This window comes from Aotus nancymaae, unplaced genomic scaffold (assembly GCF_030222135.1).
Source record: "Aotus nancymaae isolate 86718 unplaced genomic scaffold, 86718_ANA_hifiasm-v0.15.2.pri h1tg000028l, whole genome shotgun sequence".
Classification (NCBI taxonomy): Eukaryota; Metazoa; Chordata; class Mammalia; order Primates; family Aotidae; genus Aotus; species Aotus nancymaae.
The window spans coordinates 500,507-519,952 of record NW_026988441.1 but is presented as its reverse complement, the minus strand read 5'-3'; the positions used below and the strand labels follow the sequence as shown (position 1 = coordinate 519,952).

Sequence of the window (19,446 nt, the reverse complement as noted above, 5' to 3'; positions counted from 1 at the left end):
TCACGAGGTCCAGACCCCATGTAGGGGCAGGAACAGGCAGCGTCACGTGCTGGGCTCTGCAGGGGAAGGAGAGGGGCTGAAGCCGGGCCCCTCCCTCTTTCCTCTCTCTCTGTCTCCTACCTTCACACCTGAAGAACCAGCCCTCAGAAGAGCCCAGGTGCCTGAGATTGTGGCCCCGGCCTCCGGCCGCCCATTAGCTCTCAGGCAGAAATCACGGGTGGGGGCTGATCTGATTGGCAGGCCAGCTGTCCTCCACTCAGGGCAATGTCCCACCCATCCTGCAGTGTTCAATCCTGTCTCACAGATTCTCCTGCTTGGGGAGTTTCTCCTGCCCTCCCGGCCCCTCCCTGCTCTCCCAGCCTCTGGGGCCTCCCCAGGATGCTCCCCTCTCCAAGCTCCCTGGGGCTCTCAGTCCTGGGACTGGGGCTGGGTGGGCTTGGGGATAAAGGACTGGCATTTATGGGGTGGGGCTCAGGCATCCCGCAGAGGCTAAGTCCAGGCTGGAGGACTGCCTGGGTCCTTGGGTCTGACTGCCGCTTCCTGAGGGCTCTCTACCCCCAAACTACCATGTCCTGTTTCCTGAGAACCTAACGGGCAGCACTTCAGCTTTGGGGTCCCTACAGCTATGTGGATTCAACATCCAGACTCTCAACCCTATCCTCCCCTGGAGTCAGCTCTGAGCCTCTCTCCACCCTTCGGGACCCAGGAGTCCAGGCTCCAACTTCTTCCTCCTTCCCCAGGATGCAGGAGTCCAGACCCCAGAACTCTTCCCTTAGACACAGAAGTCCCAGCCACCTCCTCCCTCAGTACTCCACCTCTTTTCTTTTAATGGAGGTAAAATCCACATAACATGAGCCATTTTAAGGTGTAAGACTCAGCAGCGCGCAGTGGCTCATGCCTGTAATACCAGCACTTTGGGAGGCCAAAGTGGGCAGATCACCAGAGGTCAGGAGTTCGAGACTAGCCTGGCCAACATGGTGAAACCCCATCTCTACTAAAAATACAAAAATTAGCCAGGCATGGTGGCGCATATCTGTAATCCCAGCACTTTGGGAGGCCGAGATGGGCAGATCACCTGAGGTCGGGAGTTTGAGACCAACCAGACCAACATGGAGAAACCCCACCTCTACTAAAAGTACAAAATTAGCCGGGCCTGGTGGCACATGCCTGTAATCCCAGCTGCTTGGGAGGCTGAGACGAGAATTGTTTGAACCCAGGAAGCAGAGGTTGCGGTGAGCCGAGATCGCACCATTGCACTGCAGCTTAGGCAACAAGAGCAAAACTCCAGCTCAAAAAAAAAGAAAAAAAATGCAAAAATTAGCTGGGCATGGTGACGCATGCCTGTAATACCAGCACTTTGGGAGGCTGAGGCAGGCAGGTTACCTGAGGTCAGGAGTTTGAGACTAGCCATGGCCAACATGGTGAAACCCTGTCTCTACTAACAATGCAAAAATTAGCCAAGTGTGACGGCTCATGCAGGGAGGCTGAGGCAGGCAGATTACCTGTGGTCAGGAGTTCAAGACCAGCGTGACCAACACGGAGAAACCCCGTCTCTACTAAAAATACAACCCCTGTCTCTGCTAAAAATACAAAAATTCCAACTATTCGGGAGGCTGAGGCAGGAGAATCACTTGAACCCAGGAGGCGGAGGTTGCAGTGAGCCAAGATCGTGCCATTGCACTCCAGCCTGGGTGACAAGAGCGAAACTCCATCTCAAAAATAATAGTAATAAAATAGTAAAGATGAGAAAGTCCAGGTGACCCTAAATAAGACTTGTCACCACTCCGAACCTCCATACCCATCTTGCTGTACTGGCACAAAGCAGGGTTTGGCTCACTGGTGCCCCCACGGTGCTTCTGTGACCTGCCTGGGCCCTCCCTGGGAGGATGGGGGACAGGGCTCCAGCTTGGCGGGCTGCTTTCAAGTTGAAAATTAGGCGCCACTCACTGGCCACGGGTAGGTGGGGTGTCTGGAGCCCTAAGGATCCTTCCAGAAGCTGGGGCTGCTGGCCTGGCTCAGCCGAGGGATGGAGGCTGTGTTTCTCTGAGCAAGATGACAGTGCACTTTCACATTGAGGAAAACGCTTCTGGTTGTTGGTGGGGACTGGTTTTGGTTTTTATTTTTATTTTTGTATCCCAAGACGGCTGCATCCCCTGCCTGGAACCTTCCCCAGAGAACCTAAAAGAGTGCCTGTCACACAGTGAGTGCTGTGTGGATGAGTTCTTCGTGTGAGAAAGTCCTCCTGTTTCTGTGCAGTATTTCCTGGCGCCTCCGGCAGAGGTCGAGTGCCGCTGCTCTGAGAGGTTGGCCTGCTTGGTGCAGTCAGTGACTGGAGCTCAGGAAGAGTCCCACGGTGGCGGTCGGCGCTGAGGTGGAGTTAGAAATGCAAAAGGGCCGGGCGCGGTGGCTCATGCACCACTGCACTCCAGCCTGGGTGACAGGGCGAAACTCCGTCTCAAAAAACAAAAACAAAGATATGCAAGGGATGGACCGGGCGCGGTGGCTCACACCTGTAATCCCAGCACTTGGGAGGCTGAGGAGGGTGGATCACCTGAGGTCAAGAGTTTGAGACTAGCCCGGCCCATACGGCGAAACCCCATTTCTACTAAAAATACAAAGATTAACCGGTCGCAGTGGCAGGCGCCTGTAATCCCAGCTACTCAGGAAGCTGAAGCAGGAGAATCACTTGAACCCAGGAAGTGGGAGTGGCAGTGAGCCAAGATTGTGCCATTGCATTCCAGCCTAGACAACAGGAGCAAAACTCCATCTCAGAAAAAGAAAGAGAGAGAGAGAGAGAGAAAGTCAAGAGACGGAGTGGGAATGAGGTTGGTGAAGGATAAAGGAGGAGAAAGAGCGGAAGTGACTGGAAGAGACATCAGACTGGGACGTGAGTGGGTCTGACACTGGAGAAAGAGACGGGGAGGGGAGGAAGACTCACAGACCACATGCAGTTTCAAGAACCCCAGTTAGGTCAGCTGGGAGATGTCGGGTAAAGATCACCCCTGCACAAGCCCGTGAGACCACAAGCAAGTAGAGGTGGCAAGGGATGGAAGGAGGGGGGATGAGAAACGATTGCTTAATTGGAATTTCCTTATGGGTTATGAAACTGCTTTGGAACTAGATAGGGGCAATGATTGCACAACATTGTGAATGTGCTAAATGACACTGAATTGAACTTTCAAATGGTTACAGTGAATCTTTTTTTTTTTTTTGAAAAGGAGTCTCACTTTTGTTGCTCAGGCTGGAGTGCAATGGCACGATCTTGGCTAATTTTGTATTTTTAGTAGAGATGGGGTTTCACTCTATTGGTCAGTCTGGTCTTGAACTCTTGACCAGAAGGTCAAGGTGATCTGCCTGCCTTGACCTTCCAAAATGCTGGGATTACAGGCGTGAGCCTCCACGCCCGGCCCTTAATAATTGTTGAAAAGGGGCTCTGCACTGGCTGGCAGTGGGTGGACTCTTCTAGTCAGAGCAGTCAGGTGAGACCTCCCAGGAGAGGTGACATTTCCACAGACACCTGAGGGAGGTGACAGAGGAGCCCTGCAGATGCCTTTGCACAGAGCTGCACATGCAGAGAGGACAGGGGAGGCCTTGAAATGCAGAAAGTGCAGCTTTCAGTGAGGAGGTGGATGGGACCTTCCTTAGCAGGCCGAGCGGTGGGGTGAGAGGGGTAATGAGGGGACAAACTGGGCAGGGCCAGGAGGCCATTGTAAGAAGATCAGATTTTAATCTAGGTGTGTACTAATTAACCACAGCAATTCCAGAAAGCAATACACATTTACTTCACCTGGTTTTCATGGTTCACAAATTTAGGAACTGCTTAGCTGAGTGACTCTGGCTTCGGGTTGCTTGTAAGGTGGCAGTCAAGGCATGGACCAGGCTGCACAGCCTCCTGAAGACTTGATGCACACGGGAAGCTTATTCCCAGGGTGGCCTGAGCACATGGCTGACGAGCTAGCGGGCGGCCTCGGCTCCTCTCTGGCTGCTGGCTTGAGGCTTCAGTTCCTCAACCCGTGGACCTCTCCACATGGCGGCTCCAATATCCTCTTTTCTTTTCTTTTCTATTTTTTTTGAGATGGAGTTTTGCTCTTTGGCCCAGGCTGGAGTGCAGTGGCGAAATCTCGACTCACTGCCACCTCCACCCGCCCCGGGTTTCAGCGATTCTCCTGCCTCAGCCTTCCGAATACCTGGGATTACAGGCACCCGCCACCACGGCCGGCTAATTTTTTATTTTGTATTTTTAGTAGAGATGGGGTTTTGCCAGGTTGGCCAGGTTGGTTTTGAACTCCTGACCTCAAGGATCAACCCACTCAGCCTCCCAAAGTGTTAGGATTACAGGTGTGAGCCACCACGCCTGGTCTGCAATGTCGTCTTGACATGGACATCCCAGAGAGAGCAAAGTGAAAGCCACAGAGATTTTTTAGGATCTAACTTTTGACACGCCATTATTTTTGCAATATCCTGTTGGTTACATAACTTAGCCCTATTCGAGGTGGAAAGAGCTACACAGGGCTGTGAATCCCAGGAGTGGAGGGCCATTCTGGGAACAGTCTACCACAATATATTAATTAATTGCAGAATTTTGAGCAGGAGGATGATGAGGGGTGTGTGTAGGTGTACGTGTGCAATTATATATGTATATTGATATAGCTATATAGATCTGTGTGCGTGTATAAATTAATATATAGTAGGCAATAAGTGTACTTATAGGGCCAGACACAGTGGCTCATGCCTGTAATCCCAGCACTTTGGGAGGCTGAGGCAGGAGGATTGCTTGAGCCCAGGAGTTCAAGACCAGCCTGGGCAACATGGCAAGACCCAAATGAGGGACTGTCCGGGGTGATATATGGGTCACTGGTTGATCTACTCTCACTGACCTGTGGTGTTCCCCTGTATGAATATACCAGAATCCCCTGTATCCATTCTTCAGGTGATGGACACAGAGACCATTTCCAGTTCCTCACTGTTACAAACACTATAGCAAGCATTCTTGGGTTTATCTCTTTATTCCAAGTCGAAGGATTTCTCTAGAGTGTACACCCACCCACTAGTAGGAGGACTGCAGTTCATACACACTGATATGACCTTTCCAGTTAGTTGAGGTTTTTTGTTTGTTTGGTTTTTTTTCAAGATGGTAGTCTGTCTTTGTCCCCAGGCTGGTGTACAGTGGTGTGATCTTGGCTCACCGCAACCTCTGCCTCCTGGGTTAAAGAAATTCTCCTGCCTTAGCCTCCCAAGTAGCTGGGATTACAGGCGCCCACCAGCACACTCGGCTAATTTAGCTGAGATTTTATGTATGTATGTATTTATTTATTATTATTATTTTTTTTTAAGATGGGGTTTCACCATGTTGGTCAGGCTGGTCTTGAACTCCCAACCTCAGGTGATTCACCCGCCTTGGCCTCCAAAGTGCTTGGATTACAGGCGTGAGCCACCACGCCCAGCCTATTTATTTATTAATTATTATTGTTATTATTTTTAGATGGAGTCTTGTTCTGTCGCTTAGGCTGGAGTGCAGTGGCGTGATCTTGGCTCACTGCAACCTCCGCCTCCCTGGTTTAAGCAATTCTCCTGCCTCAGCCTCCTGAGTAGCTGGGATTACAGGTGCACCACCATGACCAGCTAATTGTTGTATTTTTAGTAGAGATGGGGTTTTACCATGTTGGTCAGGCTGGTCTTGAACTCCTGACCTCATGATCCACCTGCCTCGGCCTCCCAAAGTGTTGGGATTACAGGCCTGAGCCATGGCGCCCGGCATAGCTGAGATTTTTATGGAGTCCTTTATGTTTACCATTTCCCCTCCCTGGGTAAGGCTGCTTTTCTCTTCTGGAGCTGGTCACCTGTCTCTCCCGACTGATGACCAGTGAGCTGCACCTTGGTCTGGTGAGGCCACCTCTGTGTCCTCTGACTGCTGCATGGCAAGTCCCCAGGCCGATTCCCTTCTGCCGGCATGGTCCTGGCAAAAGTGATGTTCCTGAGAAAGGTGTGGTCGACTGTAGCTGTAGCGATGCCTGGGTTAGGGGGTATTTCAGAGCACAGGAGAGATTAGGGAGGTAAAGCACAGGGCTAGGGGTAGTCCTTGTTGGAAAGAAATAGAATGAACAAGGTGGGAAGTTGGAAGCCAAACAAGTGTGTGGTCTTTGTTTTTTCTTTTTGAGATGGAGTCTTGCTCTGTCGCCCAGGCTGGAGTGCAGTGGCACAGTCTCGGTTCACTGCAACCTCCACCTCCTGGGTTCAGGAGATTCTTCTGCCTCAGCCTCCTGAGTAGCTGGGACTACAGGTGCACGCCACCATACCCAGCTAGTTTTTGTATTTTTAGTAGAGAAGGGGTGTCACCATATTGACCAGGCTGGTCTCGAACTCCTGACCTCATGATCCACCCACCTCGGCCTCCCAAAGTGCTGGGATTACAGGCGTGAGCCACAGCGCCCGGCTGGTCTTTGTTTTATAGATGGAAACCTAAAGCCCAGGGATGGAAAGTCACTTCCTCAAAGTCATGAAGCAACATAGAAACTGTCAGCTTCATCCTCATTGGTTGGTCATTCATACATTCATTCAGTACATATAAACAAAGTGCCTAGGTCATGCATGGTGGCTCACCCCTGTAATCCCAGCACTTTGGGAGGCTGAGGGTGGTGGATCATCTGAGGTCAGGAGTTCGAGATCAGCCTCACCAATATGGTGAAATTCCATCTCAACTAAAAACAAACAAAAAAAATTAGTTGGGCCTGGTGTCGCATTCCTGTAATCCTAGCTACTCCAGAGGCTGAGACAGGAGAGTCTCTTGAACCTGGGAAATGGAGGTTGCGGTGAGCCGAGTTCGCACCATTGCAGTCCAGGTTGGGCAACAAGAGCGAACTCTGTCTCAAAAAAACCCCCAAAACACAAAAAAATGCCCCAAAATTAGCTGGGCATGGTGGCGCCCCTGTAATCCCAGCTACTCAGGAGGCTGAGGCCGGACAAGCGTTTGAACCTGAGAGGCGGAGGCTGCAGTGAGCTGAAATCACTCCACTGCACTCCAGCCTGGGTGACAGGGCGATACTCCGTCTCAAACACACAAACACACACACACAGACACACACACACACACACACACACACCAAAAACAAAGCACCTACTCTGTGCCAAGTATTGTTTAAGGGCCAATTTTTTTTTTTGAGACTGAGTGTCGTTCTTGAGGCCCAGGCTGGAGTGCAATGGCGCGATCTTGGCTCACCGCAACCTCCGCTTCCCAGGTTGAAGCAATTCTCCTGCCTCAGCCTCCCGAGTATCTGGGATTACAGGCAGGCGCCACCACGCCCAGCTATTTGTATTTTTTTTTTTTTTTTTAGTAGAGACAGGGTTTCTTCATGTTGGTCAGGCTGGTCTTGAACTCTCGACCTCAGGTGATCCACCCGCCTGAACCTCCCAAAGTGCTGGGATTTACAGGCATGAGCCACCGTGCCTGGCCAGCCTCCAAGATTTATAGCTACACAGTGGACCGCATGTCTGACGGTGATCCTATAAAATTATAATACCGAATGTTTACGGTACCTTTTCTACGTGTAGACCCACAAGCGCCTACATTGTGTAACCGGACAGTAACATGCTGCACAGCTGTGTGGCCCAGGAGCCCCGGGCCACCTTCCAGCCCAGGTGTCAGCAGCCCTGCCACGTAGGTGTGAGTGAGTGAGTGAGTGAGTGAGTGGCTCTAGGATGTTGGCAGGATGACGACATCGCCTGAGCACGCTGCTCAGATGGTATCAGTGTGGTCAAGCGAAGGACGGCTGTGGCGAAACAAACAAACAAGCAAACAAAGACCGCCTGTTCTAAGTGTGGAGCTTATTATTCTTGGCGTAATTATGATGAATTGTTAGTTACGTCTGCCTCCAGGGTTGAGGTGAAGAGGTGATCCTAATTAGGGGGTGCCCCAGGGGAGCGCCCCCAGAGACAGCGCTTGTCTCCAAAGCCCCCACTCCTCCCTCAGCCTCCCCTCCATCCGACCCCGTTCATATCGCGGGAAAGTCCCACAGAGTTCCTGTGGATACTCCCAAAACGAAACGGTGTAAACCGGGAGGGAGGGAAAGAGACAGTGGTCTGGGAGGCAGAGAGACTGAGGAGCCCTTTGTAGCCAGGTAGAGCTGTCAATAAAGTTTCGTCGCCTTGGCAACCGCAGGCCTCGCGGGGCGGGAGGGGAGAGGGACGGCCGTGCGCGCGCATTCCCCGCCTCCCTCCCGCCCCGCTCTGGCTTTCTCCCTCCTGTGGCTGAAGCTTTCCTCGGAGAAAGAGAATAGGGAGGCCGCGACCCTATGGTGATGGACGGAGGCCATAGCTAATGGAAAGAGGAGCTGTCCCAATGCCAGCCAATCACATACGACTACCGGAGCTGGCAGAGCCCGCCCTCTTTCCACTTGGAGCTGAATAACCCGACCCAATCCGAATTTCGCCGGGAGCGACTGCGCTTTCGGCCAATGAGTGCGTCCATTTCGGGCCGCAGTGAGACAGGAGGCGGGACAAGTCTCCAGGGCAGCGGCTGAAGGACAGCGATGTGAACCACTGGCAAGAGTTCGCGGCGTTTGACGGCAGCGGGGGCGTGGCGGGACTTTATGTGGGCACTGACGAGGGCCGGGCGGGGAGGGAAAGAGTGGGGCTTGGCCAATGAGAGCGCCGTGAGCTTCATAGCAACGGAGGAGTGGCGGTGGTTTTGGCCAATAGAAAGCCTCAGTGGCCTTGGCTGGGCGGGCCCAGCGATCAGATGGGAGGTGCGGCGACAGTGTTTGACGAGAGCTGGAGGAGGCAGTGGGAGGTGTTGGCGGCGGCGGCGCGGGCGCCTGAGGAGGAGGAGAAGCGGGTGAGGGGCGGCGCGGGGCCCGACCTCTGAGCTCCCTGACGGCCCCAGCCTCGCGCCGCCTTGCCTTCCAGTTGCCCCCTGCCCCGACTGCCCCCCACCCCGCCCGGCCCCTCCTCCTGTCCAGGCGCCCACGTCTCCCGTCCCTTCGCCAGGCCTCGGGCTCCGCAGCATCGCAGCCTCCTCCCTGTGCTTCCTCACCCGGGCCTGACCCCCTTTTCACGTCCACGGCCCTCCCTGAACCCCCCAGGCCGCCTCCTGCACCTCCCAGGGCCTTTCCCTGACCTCCCCCTCCAGGCCTCTTCCTGCACCCTCAGGGCCTCCCTGCACCCCCAGGGCCAATCCCTGACCTCCCCTCACCCTCCGGGCCTCCTCCTGCACCCCCAGGGCCTCCTTGCACCCCCAGGGCCGGTCCCTGACCTCCCCTCACCCTCCGGGCCTCCTCCTGCACCCCCAGGGCCGATCCCTGACCTCCCCTCACCCTCCGGGCCTCCTCCTGCTCCCCCAGGGCCTCCCTGCACCCCCAGGGTCGGTCCCTGACCTCCCCTCACCCTCCAGGCCTCCTCCTGCACCCTCAGGGCCTCCCTGCTCCCCCAGGGCCAATCCCTGACCTCCCCTCACCCTCCAGGCCTCCTCCTGCACTCCCTAGGTCTCTCTGTGCCCTAGAACCTCTCCCTGACCCCTCCGCCCCTCTCGTTCTCCCTGGACCCTGAGGTCGGCCTCTGACCCTCCAGGTCCCTTGCCCTGGGCTTTCACCGCCTACCCAGGCCCCTCCCTGGGCCCCCAGGCCCTTCCCTAGGGTCTGCCTTTCCTGGGTCCCTGAGGACCCCACCAAGCCCTGTCTGGTTCCCTGGGTCCCTGTCCGCCCTCTCAGGCCCCTCACTCACTGGACGCCCAGGCACTTTGCCGTCCCCCGTCTGGTTCCTCCCTGAGTCCCTAGGCCTTCCCCCTGTCTCTGTCTTTCCTGGCACCCCCATCCCTTCCTCACATCCTCTGAGCACCCCCAGGCCCGGCTGCAGCCTTCTCCCTCCCACGGTCCCTGCCGTCCCCTCCACTGTGCGTCTCTGTCCTTGCCCCTAGCCTCCTTTCCAGCTTCCCCGCCGTCCCCGCCGCCCTCCTGCAGCTCCCCCTCTTTCTCTGTTCCCGACCCCTCTGCCTCCGTCTCTGCAGCTCCCGCTCCTTGCCCTGCCCGGTCTCATTTTCTCCAGGGCGCAGATGAGCCTTGGGCGCCCTGGTGCGGGGACACGGCTGACCCTCTGTCCGCGTTAGGGTTTTGGGTTGTTTTCGTCATCTCTCTGTTCTTTCCTCGCTCCTCTTTAAAACATTTTTTTGTAAATGTTGACCTGTGCTGCCTCCTCACCCCTGCTTTTGTCCTGAGCCCCCTTCCCCTGGAATCCTTGGAGAGGGAGCAGGTGCTGGGATCCCTCCCCCTGCTCTCCCTCCCCTCACCCCCCTCAGGCTGCCTGGGGTTTCACCCGGAGCCTCCTGACCGCTCCCGGAGGCTGCCGGGGAGGCAGGGGGCGGAGACCGAGGCAGGGCCGCGGTGGGGGTGGAGGGCGGGACCTCCGGCTGGCGGGAAACTTTGACTTTTCCTCCTTGAGGGCTAGAGGTGAAGCCGCTCCCCACCGTGCTAAGCCTTTAGGGTGATCCTGGCTGCCAGTCAGCCTTTCCTGCGCCCGTAGAGATGTGTGTGTGGAGGGTGTCTCTGTGCACATGGCAGGGGTGTCTGAGTGTGTCAGTGCATGGATGTGCCTGGTGCCGTGTGCACGTGGGGGTTGTGTGTTTGGGGGGCTGTAGACTGCGCTGCAGAAGGAGAGGGGATAGAGACGCTAAGGTGATGACTGACATCACTCTGGGTTTCCCGACTCTCAGAGGTACTTGCTGCGTTCCATCTCTGCCAGCCGCCTGGCAAAGTCAGCACTGCTTTTCTCCCCATTTCGCAGATGAGATCTTGGGGCTTGCCGGCATCCCCCACCGCTTCTGAGTATCGCAGGAGTGGAGTCAGCACCAAGCCAGGCTCCCCACGCCCGCTTTGCCCTCACCTGCCCCTGTTCTCTGCCAGAGGCAGCATGGTCCGAGGGGCACCATGGGACCCGACAGAGTGACAGCACGAGAACTGTGTGAGAACGACGACCTGGCCACCAGCCTCGTCCTAGACCCCTACCTCGGTTTCCGCACCCATAAGATGAATGTCAGGTGAGGCGGCCTGGGGGCGAGGGTGGGCCCGAGGGGTCAGGACCCCTTCCCTCGTACCACGGCCGTCCCTCAGCCCGCTTCTCAGCCTGGTCCTCCCCTCAGCTCCAAGTGGGGGTTGGGGCCGGGGCCCAGAAAGGCCCTGGGACCCAGGCATGCCCTCTCCCCCAGCCCTGTGCCCCCCCTGCGGCGACAGCACCACCTGCGCTCAGCGCTGGAAGCTTTCCTGAGGCAGCGGGACCTGGAGGCTGCGTACCGGGCCCTGACGCTGGGAGGCTGGATGACCCACTACTTCCAGAGCCGGGGCCCGCGGCAGGAGGCTGCCCTCAAGACCCACGTGAGGGAGCCCTCCCCTCCCCCGCCCTCGCCGCGTGTCCTTCCCGCTCACCCGGCCTGGCCCCGCCTGGCAGACGCTCTAGAGCCCCTCAGCGCAGCCCCTGGGGCCCCCTGACTTCCTAGCCCTTGGGACCATCTGAGGCAAGGCTCAGAGAATCCTAGGAGAGGAGAGTTGGGGGGGCCCTCTGAGATGGAGTCCAACCTCTTTGTTTGACGGATGAGGAAACTGAGGCCCTGAGAGGGGATGTGAGGCCCCTGGGACCACACAGTGAGTCAGTGGCAGAGCAGGCCTAGAGTCCTGGAGAGAGAGGGCAGAAGATGCCCCTGTCCTGCCTCCTCACCCCCACCCTCACCCTCACCAGGTCTATCGCTACCTCCGTGCCTTCCTGCCGGAAAGTGGCTTTACCATCCTGCCCTGCACACGCTACTCCATGGAGACCAACGGGGCCAAGATCGTGTCCACGCGTGCTTGGTAAGAGGGCAGGACTTCCTCGGGGTCTCCTCAGAGGGGACAAGAGAGCCCTGTTCGTGGACAGGCCAACCAGGGAAAAGAGAGGTGCCTGGTCCTCTAGGCATCGTAGGAGGGTGGTGGGGCTAATCCCAGAAGACCTTTGTGGCTACCCTGGTGCTGCTGAGCAGGAAACCCCAGATGTGACCCCAGGGTTCCTGGGGCTTCCTGGAAAGAACTAGGCTTCTGTTCAGGCTGTCCTTACCTGAGCCCCACCACGTGTTAGAAATCCCTGAGTGCGGTGAGGAGACCCTGCCCCTGCAGGTTCACAGTCCGGTGAGGAGGCGGGTGGCAGACAAGTCAGCATGCAGCTGCTGGTTCCAGCTGGTCCAAGCTCATTCCAGAGGCGCTGTGAATGAGAGTTGCTCCCAGGGCGAGGCTGACACTGAGGGGAAGCACCAGGCTGAGAGTCTGGTGGGGCGAGTAGAAGGAGGTCTTGGCAGGAGGGAGGTGGGGGCAGGAGGTGCTGTGAGAGCAAGGGGAGGGGATGGGGCTGTATCTGCTGTGTGTGTGCTATCCTGAAGGCCTTCAGCCGAAGGGTCCTGTGAGGCTGTGGGCTGGAGCAGGGAAGCCCACCCGGGCAGGAAGGAGGGAGAGAGAGAGATATGGAAGCAGGATCAACCAGCAGCAAGCAGCACACAGGAGTCCCTGCTTCCCGGGTGCCTCTGTGCCCCAGTTCCCTCCTGCCCTGAGCACCGCACCACAGGCCATGCATTGCTCACAGCCCTGCCCCCTGGCCTCTTGGCAGGAAGAAGAATGAGAAGCTGGAGCTGCTGGTGGGCTGCATTGCAGAGCTGCGGGAGGCAGATGAGGGGCTGCTGAGGGCCGGTGAGAATGACTTCAGCATCATGTACTCTACCCGCAAGCGGAGTGCTCAGCTGTGGCTGGGCCCTGCCGCCTTCATCAACCATGGTGAGGGGCAGGCAGGTGGATGGGCAGCACGAATGGGGCCAGGCAGGGCTGGAGGGGTGTAGCGGGAGGGCTCTGTGACTGGGCCGCGGAGCTCACCCACCTCTCTTCTCTCTCTTGCCCTGACTGGCTCCAGACTGCAAACCCAACTGCAAGGTGAGACCCTGGGACTTGGGAGGAGTGGGCCTTCGGGAAGGAAGGTACCTGTGGCCGCTGTCCCATATCCCCACGGCTTCCCACCGGCCCTGGAAGGGGCAGAGCAGGTTGTTTGGTCACAAGGCTGCTGCAAAGGAGGAAGGGGCTCCAACTTGGCCACTGTTGCCTGGCTTTTTGTGCAGTTGCACTGGAACCCTGGCTGCCAGCTGCTGGCCATCTTTCTTCTCTGAAAACCAAGCTGGGAGCTGTGCCAGTTTGAGCAGGGAGTGTGGGGACAGGGAGGCAGGGCCCTTTGCTGGGGGCCCCCGGCCTTGCAGGGAACAACACAGGCCGCTGTGGTGTCAAGAGCAGGGAGGCCAGAGAGCCCTGGGCCCAGGACTCAGGATGGTGTCCAGACAGACTGAGGAGACGCCGCTGGTTGTCCTGTAGCTGGGAAGTGGAAGGAGTCAGGAGGGTCGGCTCCAGGAAGGCATTGAGGGGCACCCTCTGGAGCGCAGACTTCGGTGGGGCACTCTGGGAGGCATGACAAGGGGATCCAGGTCTTTGGCTTCAAAGTCAGAACTGAGGTGGGGTCCTGGCTATGCCGCCCTGGCCATGGGTCCTCGTCTCAGATGGGGCTGCTGAGGATCTGCCCAGGGGCTCTGCAGGCTGGGCAAGTGTGCCGGAGGGTTTTGGACAGCGAAGTTGGGGCCTGGTCTGGCACCACCCACAGACACTGTGGGGATGGAGTCAAAAGGCAGCCCTCGGAGACGCTCTGCAGGGCGAGTTGTACCAGTCACCTTAGCACAGGAGAGGGCAGCCAGCTGGACAGCGATCTGGATCCATCTGGCTTCACAGAAGCGATGCCATGCTGGGCACTGATGGAGGAACAGAATTTCCCTGGGAGAAACTGGGGGCAAAGGAGGGCGTCTAGCAGGACACAGCACACCAGAGGGCTGGGGGTGCCCAGTGACGGCTTTGGTTGGGCAGCAAGGCCTTGTGGCCTGGGCCGGTGTGCCACATACTCCCCCCAGGGTGTATAATGGGAGGCTTGGTTTTTAGATCACCCTGGAGGGCCAGGCGCAGGAGGCTTGGCAGGAAGGGGAGAGGCTGGAGGCAGGGTGGCCACAAACAGGTGATGAGGGGCTAACCCCATAGGGGTCTCAGGGATGGCAGGAAGATGAGGATGCAGGAGTTGGCACACTTAGTAGGCAATGGCTGGTTACGCTGGGGGCCGTCAGGTAGGCAGGTGGCGAGGCCACTCCCAGGCAAGTGTCAGGCTTGAGTGGATGGGCAGATGGACACTTGGGTGGACAGTGGTCATGCCCCCTCCTAGGCAGGGAACAGGGAGGGAGGTGTGGCTGTGTGGGGCCTGGGAGGAGGCTGTGGAAAGCACCTGGGTGAATGATCCCAAAGGCAGGGCCAGAGCACACTCAGATTGGGCTGCGGAGTGGAGGCAGAATGGGAGGCGGCCTTGCAGGCAGAGCTCGGACCTTGGCTGCCAAGGCCCAGGCGGGGAGCAGGCAGCTGAGGAGGGGAGGGGGGCTTGGGTGTGGCAGAGGAGGTGGGGCTTGGCTTGAGACCACAGAGGCCAGAGGGAGTGGTCACCACTGCTGGCACTGCACTCTGCCAGAAGGTCAGGTTAGATCATCGTCCTGCAGGGAGGGGTGGAACCAGCCAGTGGGTGGACTGTCTAGGGGCTACAGGCAAAGGACAGGCCCTGGGCAGGGCAGCCGCCTTGGAATGGTACTTTTAGCGGCTCAGCTGTTGCCCCATTCCAGGAGAGGACACTCAGGGCCCGGGTGCCCGGCCAGGCATGGGGAATGGGTCAGTCCTCCCCTGGGCCCAGGTCCTGGCACTGAGTAGGCTTGGCCCTCAGTTTGTGCCTGCAGATGGGAACGCAGCCTGCGTGAAGGTGCTCCGGGACATCGAGCCAGGGGATGAGGTGACGTGCTTCTATGGCGAGGGCTTCTTCGGTGAGAAGAATGAGCACTGTGAATGCTACACCTGTGAGAGGTGAGGGCGGGCAAGAGGCAGGGGAGGGTTCGGTACAGGCTGGCTGCCTCAGGCGTCTGGGGTCCTTGAGCCAGGAAATGCACCCTGGGGCCCATCCCTGAGTGTGTCCAACCGCAGCCTGAATCTCCCCTCTACCCGGCCCCACCTCCCCTCCTTCCAGCCTCCCCTCCCCTCCAGCCGGTGTCCCCTCCCTCCAGCCGGCCTCACCTTCCCTTCACTCGGCCTCAGCTCCCGTTCACCCGGTCTCCCAGGAAAGGTGAAGGAGCTTTCCGAACGAGGCCTAGGGAGCCTTCGTTGCCACCACGGCCCCTTGACAAGTACCAGCTACGTGAGACCAAGCGGCGGCTGCAGCAAGGCCTGGACAGCAGCAGCTGGCAGGGCCTGCGGGGCCCTCGGGCCTGCGCACACCTGTCCTCACTGCGCCGGGACCCATTCTGCGGTGAGCGCCCCTCCCCCATCCACTCCTGCTCACCTGTCTCCTATCTCCTGAGTTTTCTGCCTGCAGGGGCGTGGGGAGGCCTCACTGTTGCACAGCTCTGCCTGCATGTTCCTCCGGGAAGTGCGGGGCAGAGCTGCCTCCTTGTCCTGGGGAGTACCTGCTTGCACTGACCTTGCCTCTCCTGTGTTTCTCCTCCCTGCCACCTGGGCCTTTGCAGCTGCCTGCCAGCCCCTGCGCCTGCCACCCTGCAGTGCCCGCCCAGACACCTCACCTCTCTGGCTCCAGTGGCTGTCTCAGCCCCAGCCCCGAGTGCGGCCCCGGAAGCGCCGACGCCCCCGGCCCCAGAGGGCCCCAGTGCTGTCCACCCCCTACAATGCCCGAGTCTCCCTGCACCAATGGGGAGGCTGTGGCCCCCACTGCCGCCTAGGAGGAGAGGCCCTGGTGGCCCTAGGCCAGCCTCCCCGCACCCACTGGGGCCCCCAGCATGACTGGCACTGGGCCCGGCGCTATGGGCTGCCTTACGTGGTGCGTGTGGACCTTCACCGCCTGGCCCCAACCCCACCAGCCACCCCAGCCCCTGCTGGGACCCTAGGCCCCCCCATCCTGATCCCGAAACAAGCCCTCGCCTTTGCCCCTTTCTCCCCACCCAAGCGCCTACGGCTGGTGGTCAGCCACGGCTCCATCGACCTGGATGTTGACGGTGAAGCGCTGTGACAGACCGGATGGAGATGCCCAGCAGGGAGGGAGGGTCTCTCTCCTAGCCACCCCAGGACCTCCAGAAGGAGCTCTTGGGCCTCTGTGAGGGAGCTGACCCTTGACCCCAGCACAGCTCTGACCCTGGAGCAGGGCTGGTGTGGACACCCCCAGGGAGCTGACCCCTGACCCTTTGTGACTGCTGACCCCTGAGCCACCCCCACCCCATAGGGAGCCCTGGCCATTTGCTGCCCTACCCACCCCTGCCCCAGCCTCAGGACTGCAGGAGCCACCCGACTCCCTCAGCCCCTTCCTCCCCAGGGAGCAAAGCCATAGGGGGCAGGGGCCACCCATGGCATCTCCCCAGAAGTCCAGGCCTCAGGAGGAGGTAGAAGTGACCTAGGGGTGGCACTCCCCAGAGACTGCCCCAGGAAGGGGACTGGGTTCGCTCTCAGCTCTGCAACTGTCTGCGGTAGGGGGAAGGGTGGGGGATGTCTGGGGGCACGTCCTCCTCACCACCCCCATGGGTCTCAGGGAGGCCGGGTGCGACCTCATCTTTCTATGGTGCTATCCCTGGTGCTACTGGGGTGGGGGGCTCCCTCCCCTCCCCCACACCAGAAAGGGGTATGTTGGGGGATTGGAAGCACTTGAACTTTTTATTTTATTAAAACCTTGTTATAAGTAGCACTCTTGACAGTTTTCTGTTTTGGCTTATGTTTTGAAGGGATGTCAGGAGGGTGAGACCCTCAGCTGTGCTGGGGAGAGGAGAGGAGGCAACCCAGGCCTGCAGCGCTCAGAGCTGTGGGGAGGGATTTGGGAGGGTGACGGACTAGAGGACTGAGTCTGGAACCCTGTCACCATTCAGGCTGTGCTTGTAAAAATGCCTTTAGATGTTGAGAGGCCGAGGCGGGTGGATCACGAGGTCAGGAGATTGAGACCATCCTGGCTAACATGGTGAAACCCTGTCTCTACTAAAAATACAGAAAAATTAGGCCGGGCGCGGTGGCTTATGCCTGTAATCTAGCACTTTGGGAGGCCGAGGCGTGCGGATCACAAAGTCAAGAGATCAAGCATCTTGGCCAACATGGTGAAACTCCGTCTTTTTTTTTTAAAAAAAAACAACAAAAAAAAAACTGGCTATGGGGCTTCCCGGCCTCCGCACTGCTGCTGTGCTGAGCTGGTGTTTCTGGGCGGGGCCTGTCCTGTGCGCTGCAGCAGCTGCCCTGATCTTCACCCACTAGATGCTAGGAGCATCCCTCCGTCCCAGCCAAAAATGTCTCCAGACACTGCCTGATGTCCCCGTGGGGACTAAAGTTAGCCTCTGGCTTGATCTGGACACCACCAGATGGTGGGGGCGGGGACACACCAGGACCACAGTGAACGTTCCCTGTCCTTGTCACATCGTGGATGGTCAGGACAGCCTTAGGAGCTTGGGCGCTATCAGGGTCATCTCGCCCATACAGACAGGAGCCGGCCTGGACTACTGACCTCTGCTGAAGGTCCTTCAGCTGTCGGGGACAGAGCCTAGCAGGCTGCCTGTGTTTCCACCTTGAACCCTGGCTTCCATGAAGTTTGAGGCATTTGTGCTGGCACTACCCAGCTGGCAGGACCTGGGGGACATCCTGGTGGAGCTGGGGCCTGGGGTCATGAGTTTCACCAAGAGGGCTCAAGGACAGGAAGAAACAGTGGTGGCGGGGGGGTCCTCTGGCTGAAGCCTGGGCCTGAGAACCCTACCATATACATGGAGGCCAGAGCAAGAGAAACAGAAGGAACTCGGAGGCTGGTGGCTATAGTCAAAGTGGAATGAATTGTTCTTGTGTATTTTTTGAGACAGACTCTCGCTCTGTTGCCCAGGCTGGAGTGCAATGGCGTGATCGCGGCTCACTGCAACCTCGACCTCCTGGGTTCAAGCAATTCTCCTGCCTCAGCCTCCTGAGTGCTGGGATTACAGGCGCATGCCATCTCTCCTGGCTGTTTTTACTTTTAGTTGAGACAGGTTTCTCAATGTTGGTCAAGCTGGTCTGGAACTGACCTCATGGTCCACCCACGTCAGCCTCCCAAAGTGCTGGGATTACAGGTGTGAGCCACCACACCCAGCCCCTTCTTTTTTTTTTTTTTTTTTTTGAGACTGAGTCTCACTCTGCTGCTCAGGCTGGAGTGCAGTGGCAAGATCTCAGCTCACTGTAACCTCCGCCTCCCAGTTTCAAGCCATTCTCCTGCCTCAGCCTCCCAAGTAGCTGAGATTACAGGCACCTGCCATCACGCCTGGTTAATTTTTATATTTTTAGTAGAGGCAGGGTTTCACCATATTGGCCAGGCTGGTCTCAAACTCCTGACCTCAGGTGATCCACCCATCTCAGCCTCATGATTACAGGTGTGAGCCATGGTGCCCGGCTGGAAGGAAGTTTAATGAAACAGGAAATACAACCAGTGCTGACTTGGGTGCCTGGCACTAGAACTGCTGTCAGACTTTGGCAGGCAGGCAAGGCCTTGGCCGAGCAATCCCCACGCTGACTCTGTGTCTCCCTGTGAGGGCACTCTATGACCCTTTATTCAGCAAGCTAGTCAATCAGATGCCTCCAAGAGCTCCAGGACTGGTTTATGGGATCATCCCTGAGCTGTCTGTCCTGTTGATCACTCCCACTGTCCAGCACAATAATGGGGCACCAGAATTGGGCCGACACGCTGATTCGAGTGACTCAAATTGTCTCTATGGCTAGAGACCCCCACACACACAGAACAGCTGGGCCAGACACTGTTCTGCTTTCTAGGTTTTCATATCCCATCCTCCCCACAACCCTAGGAAGTAGAGGTGTCATGATTATGTCATTGTTACCAGATTTCAGATGAAAAGACCACAGTGTGGAGGGGCTAGGGAACTTGTCTCAGGCCACATGGTTAATAAGCCTCATGGCCTAGACTGAACTCATTCTCAGAACTGTTCAGGCTCTGACACCTTCGGGATGGGAAAGAGGGAAACCCAGAGAGGTAATGAAGCTGCAGCCCCTAGGAGCCAAGGGACAGTGAGCAAGGGAGGCAGAGCAGGCGGCCTTCAGGGTCCATGATCTGGAGGCTGGGAGGACAGAGCAGGTTCTGAGGAAGAACTGCAGAGGGAGGGGAAAGTGGGTGATGGAAGGATCGAAGAGATGGGGCTGGAGGAGGAGGAGGTAAAAGAAGAGGAAGAGAAAGGGAAGCGGGAGTAGGAGAAGGCTGGGCAAACAAGGACACAGTTATTCTGGGGTGGGGGCGGGAATAAGTGGAGCAGCCTTGGTTTTCTCTGAGCTGGAAGGCTGCTGAGACTGTAAGGCTGGCATTGGGGGTCTCAGGAGGCGGCTATTGGACACCAGGGAAAGCCAGTCGAAGCACCTGGAGGAGGTGTCTGGAGTTGAC

The 19,446-nt window shown here is 57.7% G+C and overlaps 1 protein-coding gene across 2 annotated transcripts; it reads left to right on the top strand.

Annotated features, from left to right (window-relative positions):
- Positions 1–8,637: 8,637 nt before the first annotated feature.
- KMT5C (lysine methyltransferase 5C) lies at positions 8,638–17,229 on the top strand. Of its 2 annotated transcripts, XM_064380798.1 has the most exons (9): positions 8,638–8,830; positions 10,890–11,023; positions 11,192–11,357; positions 11,719–11,828; positions 12,613–12,776; positions 12,910–12,929; positions 14,788–14,924; positions 15,176–15,363; positions 15,581–17,229. In XM_064380798.1, the coding sequence occupies exons 1-9, from the start codon at positions 8,735–8,737 to the stop codon at positions 16,075–16,077; spliced, it is 1,512 nt and encodes a 503-aa protein (XP_064236868.1). In that variant the 5' UTR covers positions 8,638–8,734; the 3' UTR covers positions 16,078–17,229. The 2 variants fall into 2 exon arrangements, with proteins under 2 accessions (XP_064236868.1, XP_012320706.3); XM_012465283.3 differs by lacking the exon at positions 15,581–17,229 and having other exon boundaries at positions 8,639–8,830; positions 15,122–15,579.
- Positions 17,230–19,446: the final 2,217 nt, after the last annotated feature.